The 19,951-nt window shown below is 34.7% G+C and overlaps 1 protein-coding gene across 3 annotated transcripts in view; it reads right to left on the reverse strand.

Annotated features, from left to right (window-relative positions):
- Positions 1–17,012, reverse strand: part of ABCD2 (ATP binding cassette subfamily D member 2) — a 72,658-nt gene extending 55,646 nt beyond the window's left edge. For 2 of the 3 annotated variants that reach the window (XM_002823102.4, XM_054527115.2), the window contains exons 1-5: positions 15,586–17,012; positions 13,897–14,077; positions 4,843–4,958; positions 2,000–2,168; positions 1,150–1,244 (exon numbers count right to left, since the gene is read on the reverse strand). In XM_002823102.4, the coding sequence (XP_002823148.2) occupies positions 1,150–1,244; positions 2,000–2,168; positions 4,843–4,958; positions 13,897–14,077; positions 15,586–16,524 (1,500 nt within the window). In that variant the 5' untranslated portion in view covers positions 16,525–17,012. The remainder of the gene's footprint in view (positions 1–1,149; positions 1,245–1,999; positions 2,169–4,842; positions 4,959–13,896; positions 14,078–15,585) is intronic. The other variant, XM_054527116.1, reaches the window with a different exon arrangement.
- Positions 17,013–19,951: the final 2,939 nt, after the last annotated feature.

Below are 19,951 nucleotides of genomic sequence, written 5' to 3' on the forward strand. Positions count from 1 at the left end.
ATGTAGTTAGTAAGCAAAGCTCAAGACATGTACACTATTTATTAAATAAATAGAGCAACAAGAGTCGATATTATAAAATGTATCCAGACCAAAAAACCCTCTCTATAAAATGATAAATTATAAATTGTGAAACCATTAATAAATAGTTAAATACTCTGTGTGTGCCATGAGTACCTAATTGGTGCTTGTGGTCAGATCCTAGTAATTAGATCATCCTATAGGTCTATACATGGAAAAATAAAGTCTGACCAAATTGCAGCTAAAAATACAATTTCTTTAAATTTACTGACACAGGATTTTACCCTGTTCAATGCTACTCATCCTCTCCTTTCAACTCTCTGTAACCCAAAATATTTGCAAATACATCTTTAATAATTAAACCTTGACTAAAGTCCATACTAAAATCATTAATTAGCATATGTGTTATCATGTTTGTAATTCTTTTATCAAGTCAAACCATTTCTTTGTTTGAACTAAGCTCAACTTGCTATATTGTGTCATTAATGCTTGTCAGCAAATTATTTTGTACTTGAATCCCAAAATGTGTGTTTGAATTTTATAATGCCTTAAGTCAGAGACTCAGGTTTATTACATACTTTTACGTTTTAGTTTTTGTAATTAATACATAAGATATTAAATAACAAATTATTGTCAACAGAATTAAAAACTAAATTCCAATCCACAAATCTTCTGATTATTTTATACTAGTACATTAGTACATGTAATTATTTTAAAAATTTAAGTCACAGAATGTATATTGACAAAATTAAACTTGCTAATGTCCTCCATTCATATTTTAGTAAATATATTACAGTATTGGCTTTTCAAAAAGTAATTTCTATAAGGCAAAAAATTAAAATATATTTCCAGGTGCAAATTTCTGACGAAATTTCCTATTGTTCCCCAAAATTACCTTGTACACTATAATTTTGATTTTCAACCTGGCAATAAAGCAGTAGAAATCAAATTTCTCTTTTCTCTCTGCTTTCTGAGGAATAACCGCTTCTGTAATTGAGCCACTGTGCATACCTTTCTTGATTTCCCCTTTCCAAATGCTCCTCCAAGTATTTAACATAAGGTACATGAATTCTGAGTTGTTTTGTATTAGTGTGATGGCAACAATCAGAAGATTCTTGAATATCATCTTACTTTGAAGTTTAGCCTGGAAGCCACCACTTCTCCTGCTGGTGTAATTATAGGAACATTTTCACAAATAATTCCATGATCCACATCAATAACTTTTCCTGTAATTAAGAAAAAGTGTAAGATACAAACATTATCACAGGTTTCTGATTAAATAACTTAAATTATTATGCAGTATAACAGGTAATTTCAATTATAAAGATAATTCACAGTAATAAATCACAGAAACAAATGTAAATATAGATATCCAGACCTGAAGCAAAGTTTAATGTAATGCAAATTTGTACATATTGACACATATACTTGGAAAATCTTTCTGAGAAACATTTTATAATAATTGAATGTCAACATCATTACAATAGCAAAGCTATACAATCTGAAATAACCCAGCCTTAATTTTTACAACTACTCTATTTCCCTAAATTAACATTTCCTATAGAAAAAAAAACACAGTGCTGCAAAAAAGGGAAATAAGACGTAGAATAATGCAATTTTAAAAAATATGTAACCAAATTTAAGTTTAGAAACAGTATAATGAAGAACAACATGACATTAGCTTGAATTCTATTTGTTAGATGAATTTTAAAAGCAAACGATTCATTATGCCATATGTGCAGTTTCCAAAAATAATTTGGAAAATTGTGTCCTAAATAAAAGTAGCATAACACTGTGTTTTTATGGTAATGTTAGTCACCACCTCTCAAATTGCAATACTAATATTAGGGATTGCTGTTTAAATAATGTTGGTTATTTAAATGTTGGTACTTTGTAACTACTAAAAGCTACCTTCTTAAGCTTTGGTTCTGTTGATAGACATTTAAATATAGGAAAATATAAAAGAACTTGAGCTTAATACCTTTAATTGCCAATGTGTCACTGAGAGGTAATTCTACATTAGCTCCATTCTTGCTATGGCTTTCAGACTCTTGAATGACAGCAGTTCTCTTATAAATGCCTCTTTTTACTTCATCAAAGACCCAAAACATATTGTACACTCGAGCAGTGTAGCCTGCTAATTCAGTGACCTAAAAGCAACGCAGAGATATAAAATAGAGTTACTATACCCAAGACAAGATTTTAAATAAATATGTAATCAGATAAGCTTCTTGACTTAATGTTAAAGATCCTATTGTATTATACATGAGAGATATATAATACATCTGAAAACTAAAACACATGACAGTACAAAAGAGCACTATAACACAATAATATGTTTGATTGAAAATATAAAACATAATATACAGATTTCAGAATATTAATGAGACTTAAGAATCTTTCAGTCAAATTTCTGATTTGACCTCTGTTTACATGATGAAATTCATTTCCAATAAATTATAAATTTTGTGGAAAGCTTAAGGTCATTCAATGAAATTATAATCTTTTATTTTTGGTATCTTTTTTCTATTTAAAATAGGAAGTTTTCAGTAGGAGAAAAGTACCTTTTTGTCCTATTATGAAATGAATGTTTCCGAGCCAAATTGATTGTCAAAATTCCTGTATTTGGCAGGATACCAATATTGAGAGCAAGCTCAATGAAAAGCTTCAAATCCTTTTCAGTATAATTCCCACAATCCAGCTTCTTTTGAAGCCAAACATGACTTATATGCCCAAAGAAAAACATTAAATATATTATTTTTTTCTAGGTAAGATTATAAGATGAGCTAAATATCTAATTTAGTCCACAAAGCTCAATGGAATGGTGCCTTGTTCCTATTCTGTCAGCTGTTCATTTTGGTTAACCTCCTGCTGTTTTTCTATTAAGAGAACACCTTGCTATCAGCGTACTGTGAAAGGTGACTCATTTCCTATCAAGAACATGTTTCTCAATGAAAGAGAATGCACAAGAACTAAGGATAGTTCTTGCACAAGAATGCACAAGAATAAGCAAGGCATCTCAGAAATAAATGTTTCTTAATAAATTGCGGAAAAATACAACAATGCTGACATTTGTGTAAAATTTCTCTGTATGGAAAACATAAGCAGTAAATAAGTAGGTATTATTATTAAAAGCCTTCTACAACACATCTCTACTGAGAGATCTGTAATTACACTGTTATTTCATTTCTATACATTAATATTATAGCTATTTAAATGATGATTTCTAATGGTATCTAGAAGAAACTCTTGAGTTGCCAAGTAGAGGAAAACAAATTTAAAGATTAACAAAATAGGGATTCAAGTGAAACCTGGGCAAATATAAATATTTGCATAGAAAAAAATTCCGAAACCACAAGTAGAGGTCAATTCAAGAAAGGCAGGAGGCAATGAGTCAGTGGACCAGGGTGGAGTGTGAAGATGGCAGGAAGTGTCTGACAAAAACTAAGAATGTGCCGGTAGACAAATTACTTTGGGGTACAAGACAGAGAATTTGTCTTAGAACCCTAACTCCGCAAAGGAAACTTGGTCCCTCTGGTGCTAGCAGAGAAGGCATGGTGGGTGCTTTCATGTGCCGTCACAGCAGTACAAGAATTTTTAGAAGTGAACATTTTATGATTAAAAGTAAATTCAGGCAAAATAAAGCAAAATGCAATCATTTGTTGAGTTGGAGACAGTTTAGAAAAACTAATTGGTATCATTTCTCTAACCTAGATAGCACAATATTTTAATGTGAGATAAATAAAATTTTGATTTGTCATTCAATTTTAAGTAATTTACTACATCAACAAATCTATCCCAAAGACTGTGTCTCCAGATTATCAAAATTACTATTTGAACTTTTTAAAAAAATTGAGTTGATTGCTAGCCCTTTGTAACTCTTTTATATAGTTTATTCAAGGCTGACTTAATATGCAGCTAAATTTACAATGATGCTCTAGAATTTATATTGATATGATAGCCATAAGAGTAACTGGTAGTGAGAATAACTTTTATGGGAACATTGTGTAATATCTGAATTAAATTAAGTAATTTTAACCTTGGCCCTGTGGTATCTGCAGGTCTTATTACTATTTTGTCAACAAATATTTATTAACCACATACAGTATTCCAAGTATGAAAATGGATATTAGAAATGTAAAGATGAGTAAGGCAGTTCCTGCTTCAAGGAGCTAAGTGGCGTGATGCGGGCAATGTAGACAGTTATAATATGGTAAAACATCAGACATACACTGAGATGGACACAAAACAGGAAGACCCAAACTCTGCAGGAAGAATGCCCAATGGTAAGAAGGTATTACCCATTTAATGAAGGAAAGGTAAAAGTTTGCAAGATATATAAGGAATGTTATTAGCTAACATTTATTGAGTCTTTAATATGTGCTGTTTTAAATATTCTACATGTATCAACTCACAACAACCCCACAAGTCAGTGTTATCATTATCCCCATTTTATAGATGAAGAAACAGAGACACAGACCCATTAGCGACCTTGACCCAAGGTCACATAATTTGTAAATTCATAAAATGAAAATTTAGGCACTCTGGCTCCAGAGTTCATGCCTAAGGGTTTCTTTAAAATGTGAAAACAAAGATATCACACTATAGAGAGAAAAAGAGAAGTAACAATTGATAGTATTATAAAACAAAGGATATTAGCAGCATTACACTTGTGAGTTGCTGCCCTTAATCTTGATTATACTCAGCAATTTTTGGCAGAGAAAAGATATGTTTCCAAAATACTAAGTATACTTGGTAATTGACATTTTGCTTGATTTTCATAAATTTTATTTTAATTGAATTGACAATAAGAAATGCAAGTACCTCTTTGTATGAAGACATAATCCTTTCAATAGCATCAGCTCCAGAGGCTAGTAAATTTCGAGCAGTGGTAAAGGCTTCTGTCCGTTCACTAACCATAAGTTGCTTTTGGCCATCCTCTAGATATAAAAACAAATTACAAAACTACTGAGTTTTTTTTTTTTTAGTAACTTAATGTTTTATATTATACAAACTAAATTGTGGCTAAAACAACCACATATTAATTTTTCATTAGTAGTAGCAATTTTCTAGAAATATAATGAATCATTGAAAATTCAGTGTTTGGGCCGGATGCAGTGGCTCACGCCTATAATCCCAGCACTTTGAGAGGCCTAGGCAGGCGGATCACTTGAGGTCAGGAATTTGAGACTGGCTTGGTCAGTATGGTGAAACCTTGCCGCTACTAAAAACACAAAAATAAGCCAGATGTGGTGGCGCGTGCTTGTAGTCCCATCTCCTTGGGAGGCTGAGGCAGCAGGATCACTTGAACCTGGGAGGTGGAGGTTGCAGTGAACAGAGATCATGCCACTGGACTCCAGCCTGGGCCACAGAGTGAGACCGCTTCTCAAAAGAAGAAAGGAAAGGAAAAAAAGAAGAAAAGAAGAGAGAGGAGAGGAGAGAAATAAGTGTTTGTATCAGATTTTGTTTAAAGTTCCTCTTGTTTTATTATTTTTTCCAAAATGAGAGTTGGGACAAATAAATCAAAAGGAACTAAAACTATTTTCATTTAGCATTCTTTCAACTCTTTCCATATTGGACTCCCTGCCCTTAGGAGGGAGCAATAATGTACTACTGGGTGGCCGGGTGTGGTGGCTCATGCCTGTAGTCCTGCCACTCTGGGAGGCTGAGGCAGGCAGATCACTTGAGACCAGGAGTTTGAGACCAGCCTGGCCAACATGGTGAAAACCCATCTCTACCAAAAAAAAAACGAAAATTAGCCGGGCATGATGGCAGATTCCTGCAATCCCAGCTACTTGGGAGGCTGAGGCACAAGAATCGCTTGAACCCAGGAGGTGAAGGTTGCAGTGAGTGGAGATCACACCACTACACTGCAGCCTGGGTGACAGAGTGAGACCCTGCCTCAAATAAAATAAAATAAAATAAAATAAGATAAAATAAAATAAAATAAAATAAAATACCTACTGGGCAATAAAATAGTATTGATCTGGTAATTAAATATTAATACTACTAACTAATAAACAAACGTTTATGGTGTGGTTTCTTTAATAGAAATGCAAATTAGCTGATTCTCATAATCTAGCCTCTGTCTACCTTTCTCAACCATCCTTCACCCTACGCTCCAGCAGCACCCCATATGTGACATACTCTGTTAATCCTCTGGCATTTGTGTATGTGATTTCTCTGGACTTTAATATACTTTCCTTTCTTTCTTGCCTAACTTTTTCTCCTTCTTTAAGAGTTAACACTTTACTAAATGTTTTCCTAAGAATCCTTGTCTCTTTCAGTGGACTATAATTTCTCTGAAGGTCCAGACTGTGTGTTTTATTCTTTATTCCTAGTATTCAGCACAATGTCTAACACATAGTACTCCTTAATGTGTATTGAATGGATGGATGAGTGGATGGATGGATGGATGAACATCCTAAATTACTGTCAATGGAAAATTATGGTTAAGAGTTAGGAATCAGACTAGGTTTGAATCTAGGTTTTATTCCTTATAAGCAAGTAGTAAGGTAAGTAGGGCAAGACACTTACCTCTCCACACCTGTTTTCTCACTTGTAAAATGAGGTACATAACTATCTCAAACAGCCCTATCTTTTAGGGTTCTAAGGGTTATTGGTGAAAACCAAATAAAGCGTTAGTGCAATACATGGCCCACAGTAAGTGCTCTAAATATCAGCAGTTATTATTTTTTCTAGTTGTCGTTGCTATTATTGTATATCCACTCAATTTTAGTTTTAGTATCCAAAATTACATTCTCCAGGTTGTTACTTTAATCTTTTCATCAATTTGATTCTCTAGCTGGTCCTTCTATAGATTATCTTCAAATTTCCAAACTAGATATTATAAGCTAAGGAGGAAAGTAGCAGTGATATAGATAGCCATAGGCCCATTTTGATTTTTAGTTCACTCTAATTGATCTCAAAGGATTTCAGTGCAAATATATACTTTATGCCTTGCTGTAATTACCAGATATTTTTACTTTTTTTGCACATAGACAGCTTAACTTATTTGAAATGGATACCTGCACAATATAAGGTAAAATTCACCCAGCATGTATTTACTAGACATCTAGATGTGCAAGAAATTAGGCAAGATACTGTGGAATATAACAGGAAAAAATGTGATTTTCAGATTTTTTTTTCCTGAGGGAGCTTGCAGCTTGGTAGAAGAGAGATGTCAAATTCCTAAACAATTATGTAGGGAAGCCTGGATGAGTTAATGCAAGGTGTTTGGAGAGGGCAAAAATTATTACTTGCTGCAAGAGACAGAAAATGCTTCATGGAGGAGTAGATTTTGAGAGATGTCTTGAAGATGGCATAAAATTTTAATAGATTAAAAGTACGGCATAAGCAATAGCACAGAGAAGGGACATGTCAAGTAATGCTAATTGAATGACAAACTGGTTAAGTTTACTGTATGGGTTGATGTCAAGCACTGATTTCATGGACTATCAGAATCACCATGAGTTCATGGAGATGTTTTACCATAGTCCAATGTGTCCTCTCCTAGCCCTACTGATAATCACTGCTCTAGAGAACTACTGTTAGTCCCCTTGAAGTTAATTAATTAGTTTACCTAAAGAAGGAAAACAAAAAGGCTGATGAGCATTGGTATGAGGGAGAAGCAAAAGATGTGGTTACATAAATAGACTGGGAACAGAATATAGATATTCTTAAAGACATGTAAATGTGTGATACAATTTAGATAGCCACAAAAAGAGTACCAAAATAGTAAATTCTTATATCAGTTAAAATGCTAAGAATAGTTTTGGCTCATAGAAAATCTGGCTGACAATCTAAAATAATTATGGAATTTTATGAATTTGGGTTAAAAGGGATTCGAATAGTAGTTTTCATCGACAGCCTCTGTTAAGAGGAAAAAACATTTGCACAGATGGACTGGCGTTTCATACGGCATGATAATTTGTGTCTTGCTTTGGCAGATTAATGCTTACTGGGTCTTCTTAATGTTTTTAGCAATAAAATAACAAAAGCTTCCTGCAGATTTTATGTGGCTTTTTATTCTACTAGTTGTTCTTTGGCAGGTACTGTGAGAGCATTGCCAGTAGTATTTTGTCAGGCACACAACAGCCAACTGCCTGACCTCTAAGACAGGGCCAGATTCCTTAGTGCCAGAGATATAAATCCATGACCTAAAATACTAAGCAGTTTTTATTCTAGGTCAATACATTCTTTTTGTCCTCACTGAATATTTTAGCTATTTTGTCAAAAGTTCCTCATTTAAGGATTTCATATTTAACACTATACCTGTTCATTTTACTGCTACTTTGGAGCTCTGATAGTAACAAGTACATATTGAAAATTGGTCACATGTCTTGTTATTTCACAGAAAAGATGGGAAAGAATTTTAAACTTAAGGTTATGCCTTATATACTTATCATAACCCTTGCAAATGTACATCACAAACAGTGAAGCCTAATGTAAATTATGAACTTTGGTTAATAAGGAATAGATATTGGTTCATCAGTTGTAATGAAAGTTCCACACTAATACAAGATATAAGGCATAGGGGAAACTATGGCGGGAGAGGGTGTTTAGGACCACTGTACCTTCTGATCAATTTTTGTAAACCTAAAACTTACCTAAAGAAATAAGGTGTATTATTTTTAAAAAATGAAAAGTAAGTTTATTCTTCTACTTTTTTCAAGCTTATCATCTGAGTTTCTCTTCATTTATCTTTCTCTTTGTCATCTTGACAAATCTTGACAAAATTTATAACCTGCGCCTATCCTCCACCATATATAAACATCCATTCTAAATGACTGAAGATCTGAATGTGAAATGAAAAACCAAGGAAATTTATAGAAGATAAAATAAGGAATATCTTTATTATGTTGAGTTAGGCAGATATTTCTTAAATAGGACATAAAACCACTAACCATAAAGAAAATTATTGGTGAATTAAACTATAGTAAAAGTATGAATTTCTATTAGACACCATTAAGAGAGTGAAAAGGCAAGATGTAGGGTGGGAAAATATATTTGAGATTAAATGTGTGTGTGTTTATGTGTATGTGTGTGTGTGTGGTGTGCATGTATATTATATATCCAACAAACGACTCATTACATAATACATAAAAGCTTTTACAAATCAATAAGAAAAAACTGATAAACCAATGTAAAAATAAGCAAAAGACTTACAGGCACATCATAACAAAGGCTATCCAAACGTCCAATGAATAAATAAAAGTGCTTAACCTCATTAGTCATTAGAGAAATGCAAACTAAGACCACAGTGAAGTACCACTATACACTCATGAGAATGTCTAAAACGAAAAAGCCAGACAAAGATGTGGAGGAAATAGAACCCTCACACATTGCTGTTGGGAATGTAAATTGAAAGAACTTTTTTTGGAAAACTGTTTTACAAAATCTGCTAAAGCTGAACCTATGCATAGGCTGTAATCTAGCAGTTCTACTTCTAGTTAAGTACTCACAGATATGTATATATATACACTAAAAGATATGGACAAAAATGTTCTTAACAGCACTATTACTAATACCCACTAAATTGGATACAATCTAATGTCTGCTAAAACAGAATGGTTAAATAAAATGGTATAGTCATACAATGGGATGCTATATAGCAAAGTCAATAAATATACTGTGGTTATACTCAGTAACACTGATGAAGCTCATAAGCATAATACTGAGTCAAAGAAGCTAGTCATAAAAGAGTATGTATTATATAATACTATTTATGTAATTTTCAAACTAGCAAATACTACTTGATAGTGAGAAGGTCATTATACTTTGTGACAACTCATTAACTGGTACACTAATGATTATGCCCATATTGACATATATGCTATACTTTAAACAATTATAGTCACTTATATGCATACCTAATTAGAGTTTTAAAGTATGCCTTTGATATGTATTGATGATACTGCTATGTTCATTGGTCAAAAAGAGTACAATTATATCCAAATTGGCCCACAATATAAAATAACATTTCAACAATTTGGCATTGGAATATGAGACAATAATGCAGCAGAAGCTGAAGCTATGGTTATAATCTTATTGGCAGTACATTTTAGGAATAAAAGCATCACTCATGCTACTGGAGTACATGCAGTGTTTTTCAGTTACTCCTGATATTCTGCTTCAGACTCACAGATCACAAACGTGGACATTACTGGCAGTGCTAGTAGCTTAGACACTCTTTTTTCCTGCCTGTTAGGTGTCTGTGATAAGATATCGACAGAGTAACCTCGTAGCTTTCACTGGCCTCCTTGCCCGGAACAGCTTTTGATATCAAGAGAAGAAAGGCAGCCTACTAATGTTAAAGAATTGAGGTTGTAGACCTCAGGTAACTATTTTCTTCACATAATTTCACTCATTCTCTTAATACTAAGTAAAGAAAGGGGTGATAGTCTTTAAAAATAATATAATAGAAACTCTACATATCTAACACTTCAATGCCTCTTTGCCAACCATTTGGTCCCATGATTACTCTGCCTCAAACTTACCCATGTTCCTTATAGAATAAGTTCCAATGTAGCTAATATGGTGGCAGCATGATGCAGTAGAAAAAAGCAGTGCATCTGGAGTTATATAACGCCCTCCATCCTTAGAGCTTCCGCTAACTAATTGTGTGACTTTAGGCAAAGCTGGGGCTGTAGACCAGATGGCCTTTAAGCTCCTCTTTTGATGTGAAAATGCCATGTTCTATATGTAATTTTATTATGTGAATTTGAATACAAACATAATCCTGTCCTTACCATAAGATTTCACTTAAAGTTTTAGGTGGATAGTACAGCAAATCTGCAATAGAATTATTTTTCCTTTCTCTTCCAACAAAAATTATGCGGGTTCTTCCTTTCTCCATTTTCACCTCTGAATTCCTAATCACTTTCGAACTTGCTCCTTTAAGCTACAGCAGTGATCACGTTAGCAAACATCTATTGAATATCTGTGAGCCAGGCCTTGTTCTAAGGTTTACATATCTGATCTTATTTAATGCTTGTAACAACGCTGCTATCATTTCTCTCATTTTGGAAATGTGGAAATTGAAGGACAAAAGGTTACATGATTTGCCCAGGGTCACAGTCTAGAAAGCAAAGAAGCCAGCATATGATCCAGGATATCTGACTCAGGAGCCACAGGGTAAGAATATGATAAATATTAACAATTGCTTCTACCTAGGTTCTTACTTAGCCAAGGACTGTTTCAAAGCACATTAAGTATGTTACATGTAACTTCGTAAAAATTTTGAAAGATGTGTATAATTATCCCTATAGTTAAGATAGGAAAACTGATGTACATAAAGTGTCTGTAACTTTCCCAGGAAAGGATAACTATCAAATAGCAGAGCCAACATTTGAACAGCAGCCTTCTTTTTTCTTCATTCTATCCTCTTTTTTCCCCCTCTACTTCACATTTTCCCCTTGCCATTTCTTTCTGACTCACCTATTTTTCTACCTTTTTTTTTTTTGCCTTAAAATATATAGCATCATGCACTTTACCTCTAACATAAGGGACAACTAAAGGCATAAGTGTAAACTATGACTGAAGATTAGATTAAAATACATGGTATGTAATTCCAAGAACTAAAACCTTAAAGATATACTATTATCTTAAAAAAATTCTTTTGGCTAAGTAAAGTCACTCGGTATTTTCATGTGTTAAGTCTTTGTATGACAAATATATTTAGTAAATACATACATATACCTGCAAACATTACAAGCACAGATAGCAACCCTTGATATTACAGATTTTGAAGAACATTCTCAATTAATAGTGTCATATGAATTCATTTTTCTGTCTATGAAATTCTTACATTACTTTTCTCTATATAAAAATTTTCTTTTGAAAGAAGCTTTAAGAAATACTTTGTTTCACCTGCCTCAATGTGGTTATTATATTTCAATCTAAAATTTTAATGTTTCTTTAATTTAATATGGTATTTTCAAGATTTGTGGGATTTATTTTTAAATATATTATTACATCTTGTTAAATAAGCTTGTTAGATTCTTTGTATACATTGTTTACTTCTTACTGGTCTCTGTGGGGTTAATTTGTCACCATTTAATAGCTGCATTTTTGCTGTTCTATGCTGAATACTCCAGGGTTTTTTAATAACACCAGTGTGTCCAAGCACCGACTAACAAAACTACATCATAATCTTGTCTATAGAGTTGCCTCTAATATACATTATATATTAAACTTTTAAAATGAGTATTGTTATTTTAAGAAATGACTTTTTAAGTGAGTATCTGATAATTTTGACTTTTTTTGGTAAAACTAATATTAAAACCGTAGATTTTAAAGTGTCATTCTCTCTAATACTCTTGAAAAAGTAATTTTATTTCATTATGAAAGGATTATGTCTAAAACACTATTACTAACAATACCTTTTTCAATATAAACTTTTTAAAATTAAATTCTTTTTAATAAATTTTGAAACATAAAACCAAATAAAATTCAATTTTCTCAGTGGTCTACAAATACTGTCTATTACACAGTTCAGTTGTGAAGTATAATTGATATATGTATAGCACTTGCCACGAAGAAAGGCTGACAAATACTAACTTACTGAAATGAACATATTTATGTTAAGAATAACTCAATGTTGACAAGTGTTTTTGTAAGGATTGGTTAAAACATTGAAGCACTGTTTCAAAACATTAAGGCATATTATAATTATTGTTTTTATTAGATCACTTCAAATAACTATTCATCCTTAATTCTGTACAAAATAACTATAAAACAGTGCAGATTCTGTAACAATATTCTTAGTTTTCTAGGTAATAATTGTCACCTTTTATTTTCTAGGCAATAATTGTCACCATATATCAAGTATAACATGCTCTGTACTTCATAAACATTATTCAGTTAAATCTTCACAACAATTCTCTGAAGTAGCCTTTCTGGTTCTCATTTTACAAATGAGGAAACTAAGGTATAGGGAGTTTAATCAACTCTAATTAAACAGACTAAGAGGATACAAGTAGGAAGAGGGGGAACCAAAAGTTGGACAAAACTCTGTTTCACTACAAAGCCTATGCTTATGGCCAATTTTAGTCCAGTGATTTTTAAGGAGGGATGTCTTATTTTAGGAAAAGAGTAGAAAATACTTCTTCAGTTAATTCTTCTCTGTTCCAACCGATTAAGATCCAAGCTCCCATCCAAGGATGATACAACATTTTAACATTGTCTTTTCTTCCTTGCCCTTATCTTTCTTTGTTATTCCAAAGAATAAAAACTGTTATTAAAAACTGTTGAGACAGTGGTAGGATAGAATTAGCCAGCTGCAGCTTGACAACCACCATTCCTACAAAACCACCAAATCATGCTGCATAAGAGGTTATCTGTATTATTCACAAGTAGAGGAGCCCTTATTCCATGGCACTTAAGCATTCTCTGAAGCAATATTCCTGCTTGCCCATTGTAGTCAATTGACTTTTGAAATCGCAAAGCAGGGCAAATTCAGTTATAGAATATTTATAGACTAAATGTATGGGATGTGTAGAACTATTGTTTATAACACATGAGGAAAGCTTGTGTTATACTCTTTCTGAGGGTACTAACTTGTTCTGAGGTTAAGTGTAAACTAAAGAATCATCCTATATTAGGCAATATAATTAAAATTGCTCACGGTCAACTCCCAGAAACCCTGCATCAGAGATCTCTGAAATAGCTCAGAACTGGGAAAGTCTTTGAATCACTGTTTCCTTATTTCATACTGCTGGTCTTATCACTGGACGCTGTAAAGTCTGCCATTGTTTCGGACCATTGTTAACTAGAATATGACTATGTACACAGTTTAGCTCACATAAAACTAGCAATGACAACTTCAAAAGAAATAATGTTAAAAATATATTTGAGATTAAGCATAAATGTCATTACCACCATCTGCAAAGCCAGTTGCAGTGATAATAGGTATAGCCACCATAATTAGTCCACTGCTGCTCCAAACATACTTCATCAGGAACTGTTCTATCATGATGTACCACAAACGTTTGGATAAAATGAGGTTCATCTGATCCGCTAAAGCTTTGTAACTTTTCTGAAGTTGTTTCATTTCTACCTATAGAGAGGAAAAAGAGTTGAGGACTTTTTTTAAAGATATATACATATTCTTATTATTATTTTTTTTTAGTATGGCATTATCTATGCATCTTAACCAATAAATGCAGATTAATACCAGTATTAGTTATTATTTAGTTTTGGTCACATGTGTATTATTTTTAAAAGTTTATGCTACTCAGTGGACATAATGTTAGGTATAAAATACATGTAAGTAATTTATAGTTATGATATTTAAATTTTATGTATGAGATGTTAAAATTAAATGATATTATATAAGACATGAATAAACAATTATTAGAGCTTTGTCCTTGTTGATTACACCAAAAATATCTGAAAATGGACACATGACATATATATGTACAGACTCCACTTTTGAACTGACTCAATTTGTTGGATTTTGTCTTTTATGCAAGAAGTCTAAGCACACTATAATTTATATCATTGAATTCAATAGTTCAAGAAGAATCACAAATCAATATGACATAATACAATATATGAGGTCAATTTTCAAGTGGGAGTAAGAGTCCTAAATTTACTTTAAATATTCTTTTTCAGGTTGCTACTGCTGTTAAAGACACTGATAATTACAGATGCTTTAAAAATTAAATAATTCTGCTTGGTGAATGACATGCCATCTTCAACAGTAGAATACTTTATTTTATTCACCAAGTCATTTAAATTAAGATTGCATTGCCTTCGAAATTTCTGTCATTTCATATTCTGAAGTTACCTTCATGCACTGTGAGTATGTATAATTGGGCTAATTGTTTTAGGGATCTGCTTAATGTTGAAAATCTTTAATAATTAAAAACATTCTGAAACTCCTTTTGTACTCCTCATTTCTTCTCTAATCTCAGCTTTTTTTGTTCAAAGCTAGACAAAATTTCATTTCACTTCCTCCTTTCATTTTGTCAAAATACAGTGCTGAACATGAACCAAGAGTAGTAGAAATGCCATTTTGTGAGACACTCTCCTACGTGTCTTGGGAATGGGGATGCTCCGTATTGATCAGACATGCAAAATTGTTAAAAATGTCTTCTATAAGAAACCCTGGCTTTTCCCCCCTCTTGGACAGCAAAGGAACAACGAAGAATATCATTCTAAATTTTCCATTTGAATGGAAATATGTTTAGTCTTAGTTTCCAAATATATATTTTCTTCTGGTAGGTGCTTTAGGACGACCTACCAAGTTGGGATTTAAGTTTTAAGAAAATGCGTTAGAAATAATTCTGAGCATATTTGAGTAACTGAGGCTAAGTAGACTTTTTTAGAGTGTTGCAAATTTTATTCTTCTGAAACTTTAGAAAAGTTTGCACCCTATAATTCTTTAACTGGTTACAGTTAAAAGGGGTAATGAAGCATATATTTTAATTCAGGTTTAGATGTCAGAGGAATCTAAGACACTAAAGAAGTGGGTCCATCGACAGGACAACAGATGGTATCTGGCACTGCAGTGGCAGCTTGAACAGTCTCACATTTCACCCATCACCTTAATTTCTATCTTACCTTATGTCCTCTGTAAAAGGCAATTTCTTCTACATTGGCTATAATTCTGGAGTGCACATACCGCAAATAGCCTTTTCTATGAGCTTCCTCTGCCACCAGTTTGCCAAATTTGGGAGAACAGGCTTTTAACACTTTAGCAGTGGCATATACCACAAGTCCTGCTAGTAGGGTGGGCCCAATTGGGCTTGCTCCTCTGGATGTAGCAGTTTGAATGAGTGTATAGGAGGTCAGGATTACATCTAAAATAGGTTTGGTCAGATTGGAATACAAGTGAGCCACAGATTGGGAGAACATCATAATATCCTCCGTAAGAGATTGGTCAGGGTTTGCCAGCCTCCCATCCATATTGATCACTTTATAATAAGTCTGATTTGTAAAATAGGTTTCATAGGCGTGGTCTACTAGGCGAGTTCTGAAGGCCAAAGCCAATTTGCATTCCAGGTACCTTATTGCACTGTTGACGAAGGTAGCAGGGATGGCAATCATAAGCCACTTGATTAATTTGATGATGAAAGTCCGAGGCTTCTTTTCCACAATGCTTTTCACGATTTTTCCATCCAGACCAGCCACATAGATAGAAAGAAAGGTTCTTGAGATTAGAGCCACTGAGTGCAGGCAGAGCCACCCTGTTTCAGTGGTCACAAGTTTTGGAAACAAAATTTTCCGAAGTTCTAATAGCTGTTTGAAGAAATCTGCATTCACTCCAGGCGAAGGTTTTTCACAAATGGTCTCGGTGCACTGCAGTATTTCTGTGTTCTCTGCAGCAGAGTAAGCTGCTTCTTTTTTCTTCCCGTGGCCAGATTGCTTTAAACGCTTGCCAATGATGGGATAGAGGGTTTTCAGAGCATATGCCGCAGCCACCAGGCAGGCAGCCCTCTTAGCAGCACTCGATCTGGTCCATTTCACTCGATCAGCTGCTGCATTTAGCATATGTGTCATTTTCCCAGTTACCCAAACCGGCTTCCAAAAGAATTCGTTTTAAAAGATCATGCTTCACAGAAATCCCCAGCAAATGTTTCAGAAAGTCCTACAGCGTCCCATAGTCTGCAGCGTTTCTCTTCCACTGTTGTGTTTTTAATTATGTTCTGCTGTGACAGATGCAGCAGAGCTCAGACTCCGCTGCATCTACCGGGAATGATTCTCTCAGAAGCTCAAGCTGCACCAAGCTCCTCCCTCCCAGGCCCCTCATTGGCTGTGAGGGCGGTGGGACCTTGGAATCCTCGCAGCTTCCCTTTGAACCTTGAAAATGAGGAGAGAGCAAAGCGAATTACATCCTTCCTTAAACAGGAGTTCAGAGAGTTAAAATGTCTATTTTTGGAGAGGTCGAATCAGGCCATCTGCTGGCGAACAAAACCGGCTCTAGCTACTGAGCATGCTCAGTGTCACTTAGAAACCCACAGAAGTTTCAGAATATACATCACTTCGGTAAGATTTCAGTAGATACCGCAAACGGAAGAGCAAGCAGAAAGGGAGATTTCCAAGCGAACAAAACCGGCTCTAGCTACTGAGCATGCTCAATGTCACTTAGAAACCCGCAGAAGTTTCAGAATATACATCACTTCGGTAAGATTTCAGTAGCTACCGCAAACAGAAGAGCAAGCAGAAAGGGAGATTTCCAAGAGTTTTAATGAGACGAGGAGGGAGAAGGAACCACGGAAATGAGGGAGGAGGGACAAGAGGATCAACATAAAATGAATATGAAAAGGATATGGAATGAATCTGAAACGGATCAGAAAAGAAAGTGACAAGTGGGAGGGACACTGGAGAATGCCAAATATCAAATACACTTGGATCTGTTTTTCGGTCCCCCAACCCCCGGCTTTTTTGGGGGTCTGATTTTCACATAAGGTCTCAGAACCTAATAGACAAGTTGTAATTGAGGGTTTCCCTTGTAAATAAATAGGATAAAAGTCTTCCGTGTTACAGAAAATAATTATTTGCTATGCCTCTAGCCGTTCTCCCCTTTTCCCCTGCATCCTACTTGTCCTTATGCTAAAAATCTTCCAGCCCCATAACTGGAGATCTGATGTACTCATATTTATTTACAAGGTGACGACTATTAAATAAATGAGAGCAATATTTCATGTTTACTACTCCCATGTGTTAGTTTTTACTTGGAGTGGGGTAGCACTTATAGTGAAAGTTTAACCATTTGGGAATTCAGCTGGTGTTGGATGGTAGAAATAGCTTCTCTAGGACCTTACTTCATTTTTCAAGAATACTTTGTCTTTTGCAAGTTTCTGTTTTGTTTGTTTTGTTTAGCTGTAGAGATAATCTACTGGCTACTTCCTATTTCCATTTGGTTATTTGATAAAAACTAAGAGTCTTAAAATTATTCACAGCCATAATGGAGGATTTAAATTGTTCAACAGTCAAGGACAATTCTGCATATTTTTGAAAATGTAAAAAGCTTTTTTTTATGAGACAGAGTCTCTCTGTCACCCAGGCTGGAGTGCAGTGGCACAATCTCGGCTCACTGCAGCCTCCGCCTCCCAGGTTGGTGCCTCAGCAGCCCGAGTAGCTGGGATTACAAGGGTGCGCCTACTATACCTGGCTAATTTCTGTACTTTTAGTAGAGATGGATTTTGCCATGTTTGCCAGGCTGGTCTCAACCTCCTGGCCTCAAGTGATCCACCTGCCTTAGCCTCCCAAAGTGCTCGATTATAGACGTGGGCCACTACGCCCAGCCAAGAGCACTTTTTTAGTCAGGGCTGGGTATATTTTTGGATATGGAAAAACCATTTTTTTGCTCTTCACTCTCCCCGCCCCCCATCTCATTAAAACTCTCGGAAATCTCCCTTTCTGCTTGCTCTTCTGCTTGTGGTATCTACTGAAATCTTACAGAAGTGTCATATATTCTGAAACTTCTGGGGATTTCTAAGTGAGCATACTGAGTATGCTCAGTAGCTACAGCCGGTTTTGTTCACCAGCAGCTGGCCCCCAACATACATACACATTTCCAGTCAATTAGAAGCTTAGGAAAATATGCATTAAGCTAGAACAGAAGTTGGCAAATTACAACTGGTGGGCCAAATCTAGCCTGCCACTTAATTTTATATGACCCTTAAGCTAGGAATGATTTTTACATTTTTAAAGTGGTTGAAAATACTTCAAAACAAGAATATTTTGTCCTGTGAAAATTATATAAAATTCTCATTTTTGTGTTTATAAATAAAGTTTTATTGGAAAACAGTCACACCCATTCATTTACTCTCTGTCTATGGCTTCTTTCAAGCCACAGTGGTGGATGCAACAAAGACTAAAATATGTACTATTTGGCCCTTTATAGAAGTTTGCAAACCTCTGTGCTAGAATATAAAACCCATCTCAGCATTAAATGATCTTCATTACTGAGTTTATCACAAACAAAGAACTATCCTCACTTTCATAAGTGACCATATTCTTAAAATTTTAAAACTTTTTTCTTATGTACTCATATTAATTCTGACAATCATCACATATCTCTTCATTTGTTTGCATTCAATTCAGCAGACTGACTGACACATGAGTGTCAAACTCATGCAAGTTTTTTTGATAGCTGGCCATATTAGTAGCATACTCCATCATCCCATTAAGACTTTTTAAGCCTGTATGTACAGATAATAGTGGTCATGGAAGTTATTGCCAAAATCTTTTATTCCTAAGCTCTTGCTTTTTTTGTATGCAAGATAAGGTTGCCTTTCATTTACGTCACATCTCCTAACAGCTACACACAAAAGGGTTAGAAGCGACAGGACAGGTTAAAGGCCAGGGTAAACCTGACTGGGGGTGATGCCAGGATGTTGTTAGGCAGAACATGGTACACAGAAGGATGCAGACAGCAGCTGGCAGTCGAGGCAAGTGGTCTGCAATACATACAACCAGAGACAGCCATATTAGGGGAGGAGCATGGCAGTGAGAACTCTAGAAGCAAAGGACACTAGAGATTCAAATAGGACTTAGCTGGAGGTAGGTCAGTTTACCAACTGATAATGAGGTTGTAGTGCAGGAACAAGCTTTCAGCATCTGGAGTGAGAGACTTGTGAGAATGAAGAATTGTCTATGAGGAAAATGATCAAGACAGAAATTTTGTTACCTGAATCGTGGTACAAGGAAGGTTGAAAGTAAGTTACTTGAAGTGTGGAAAATATCAACGTGAAATTTGATTTGATATTGAGCCACTTAGGTGAAGACCTAACTCTAACCACTTAAATTTCACTCCCACCATTCACCTCTCCCTGCTCTCAAGGGTAAGAGTTGGTCCTAGTGTCTGAGACTAGGCACAAGCCTTCAGATAAGGCTGAGGAAGGATTCAAGAAGACAGGAAGCCATATGGACAATTAAGTCAATAATATATGGCATTTAAGTAAAAAACTAAGAATGTCAA

This window comes from Pongo abelii, chromosome 10 (genome assembly GCF_028885655.2).
Source record: "Pongo abelii isolate AG06213 chromosome 10, NHGRI_mPonAbe1-v2.0_pri, whole genome shotgun sequence".
In the NCBI taxonomy this organism is placed as follows: domain Eukaryota; kingdom Metazoa; phylum Chordata; class Mammalia; order Primates; family Hominidae; genus Pongo; species Pongo abelii.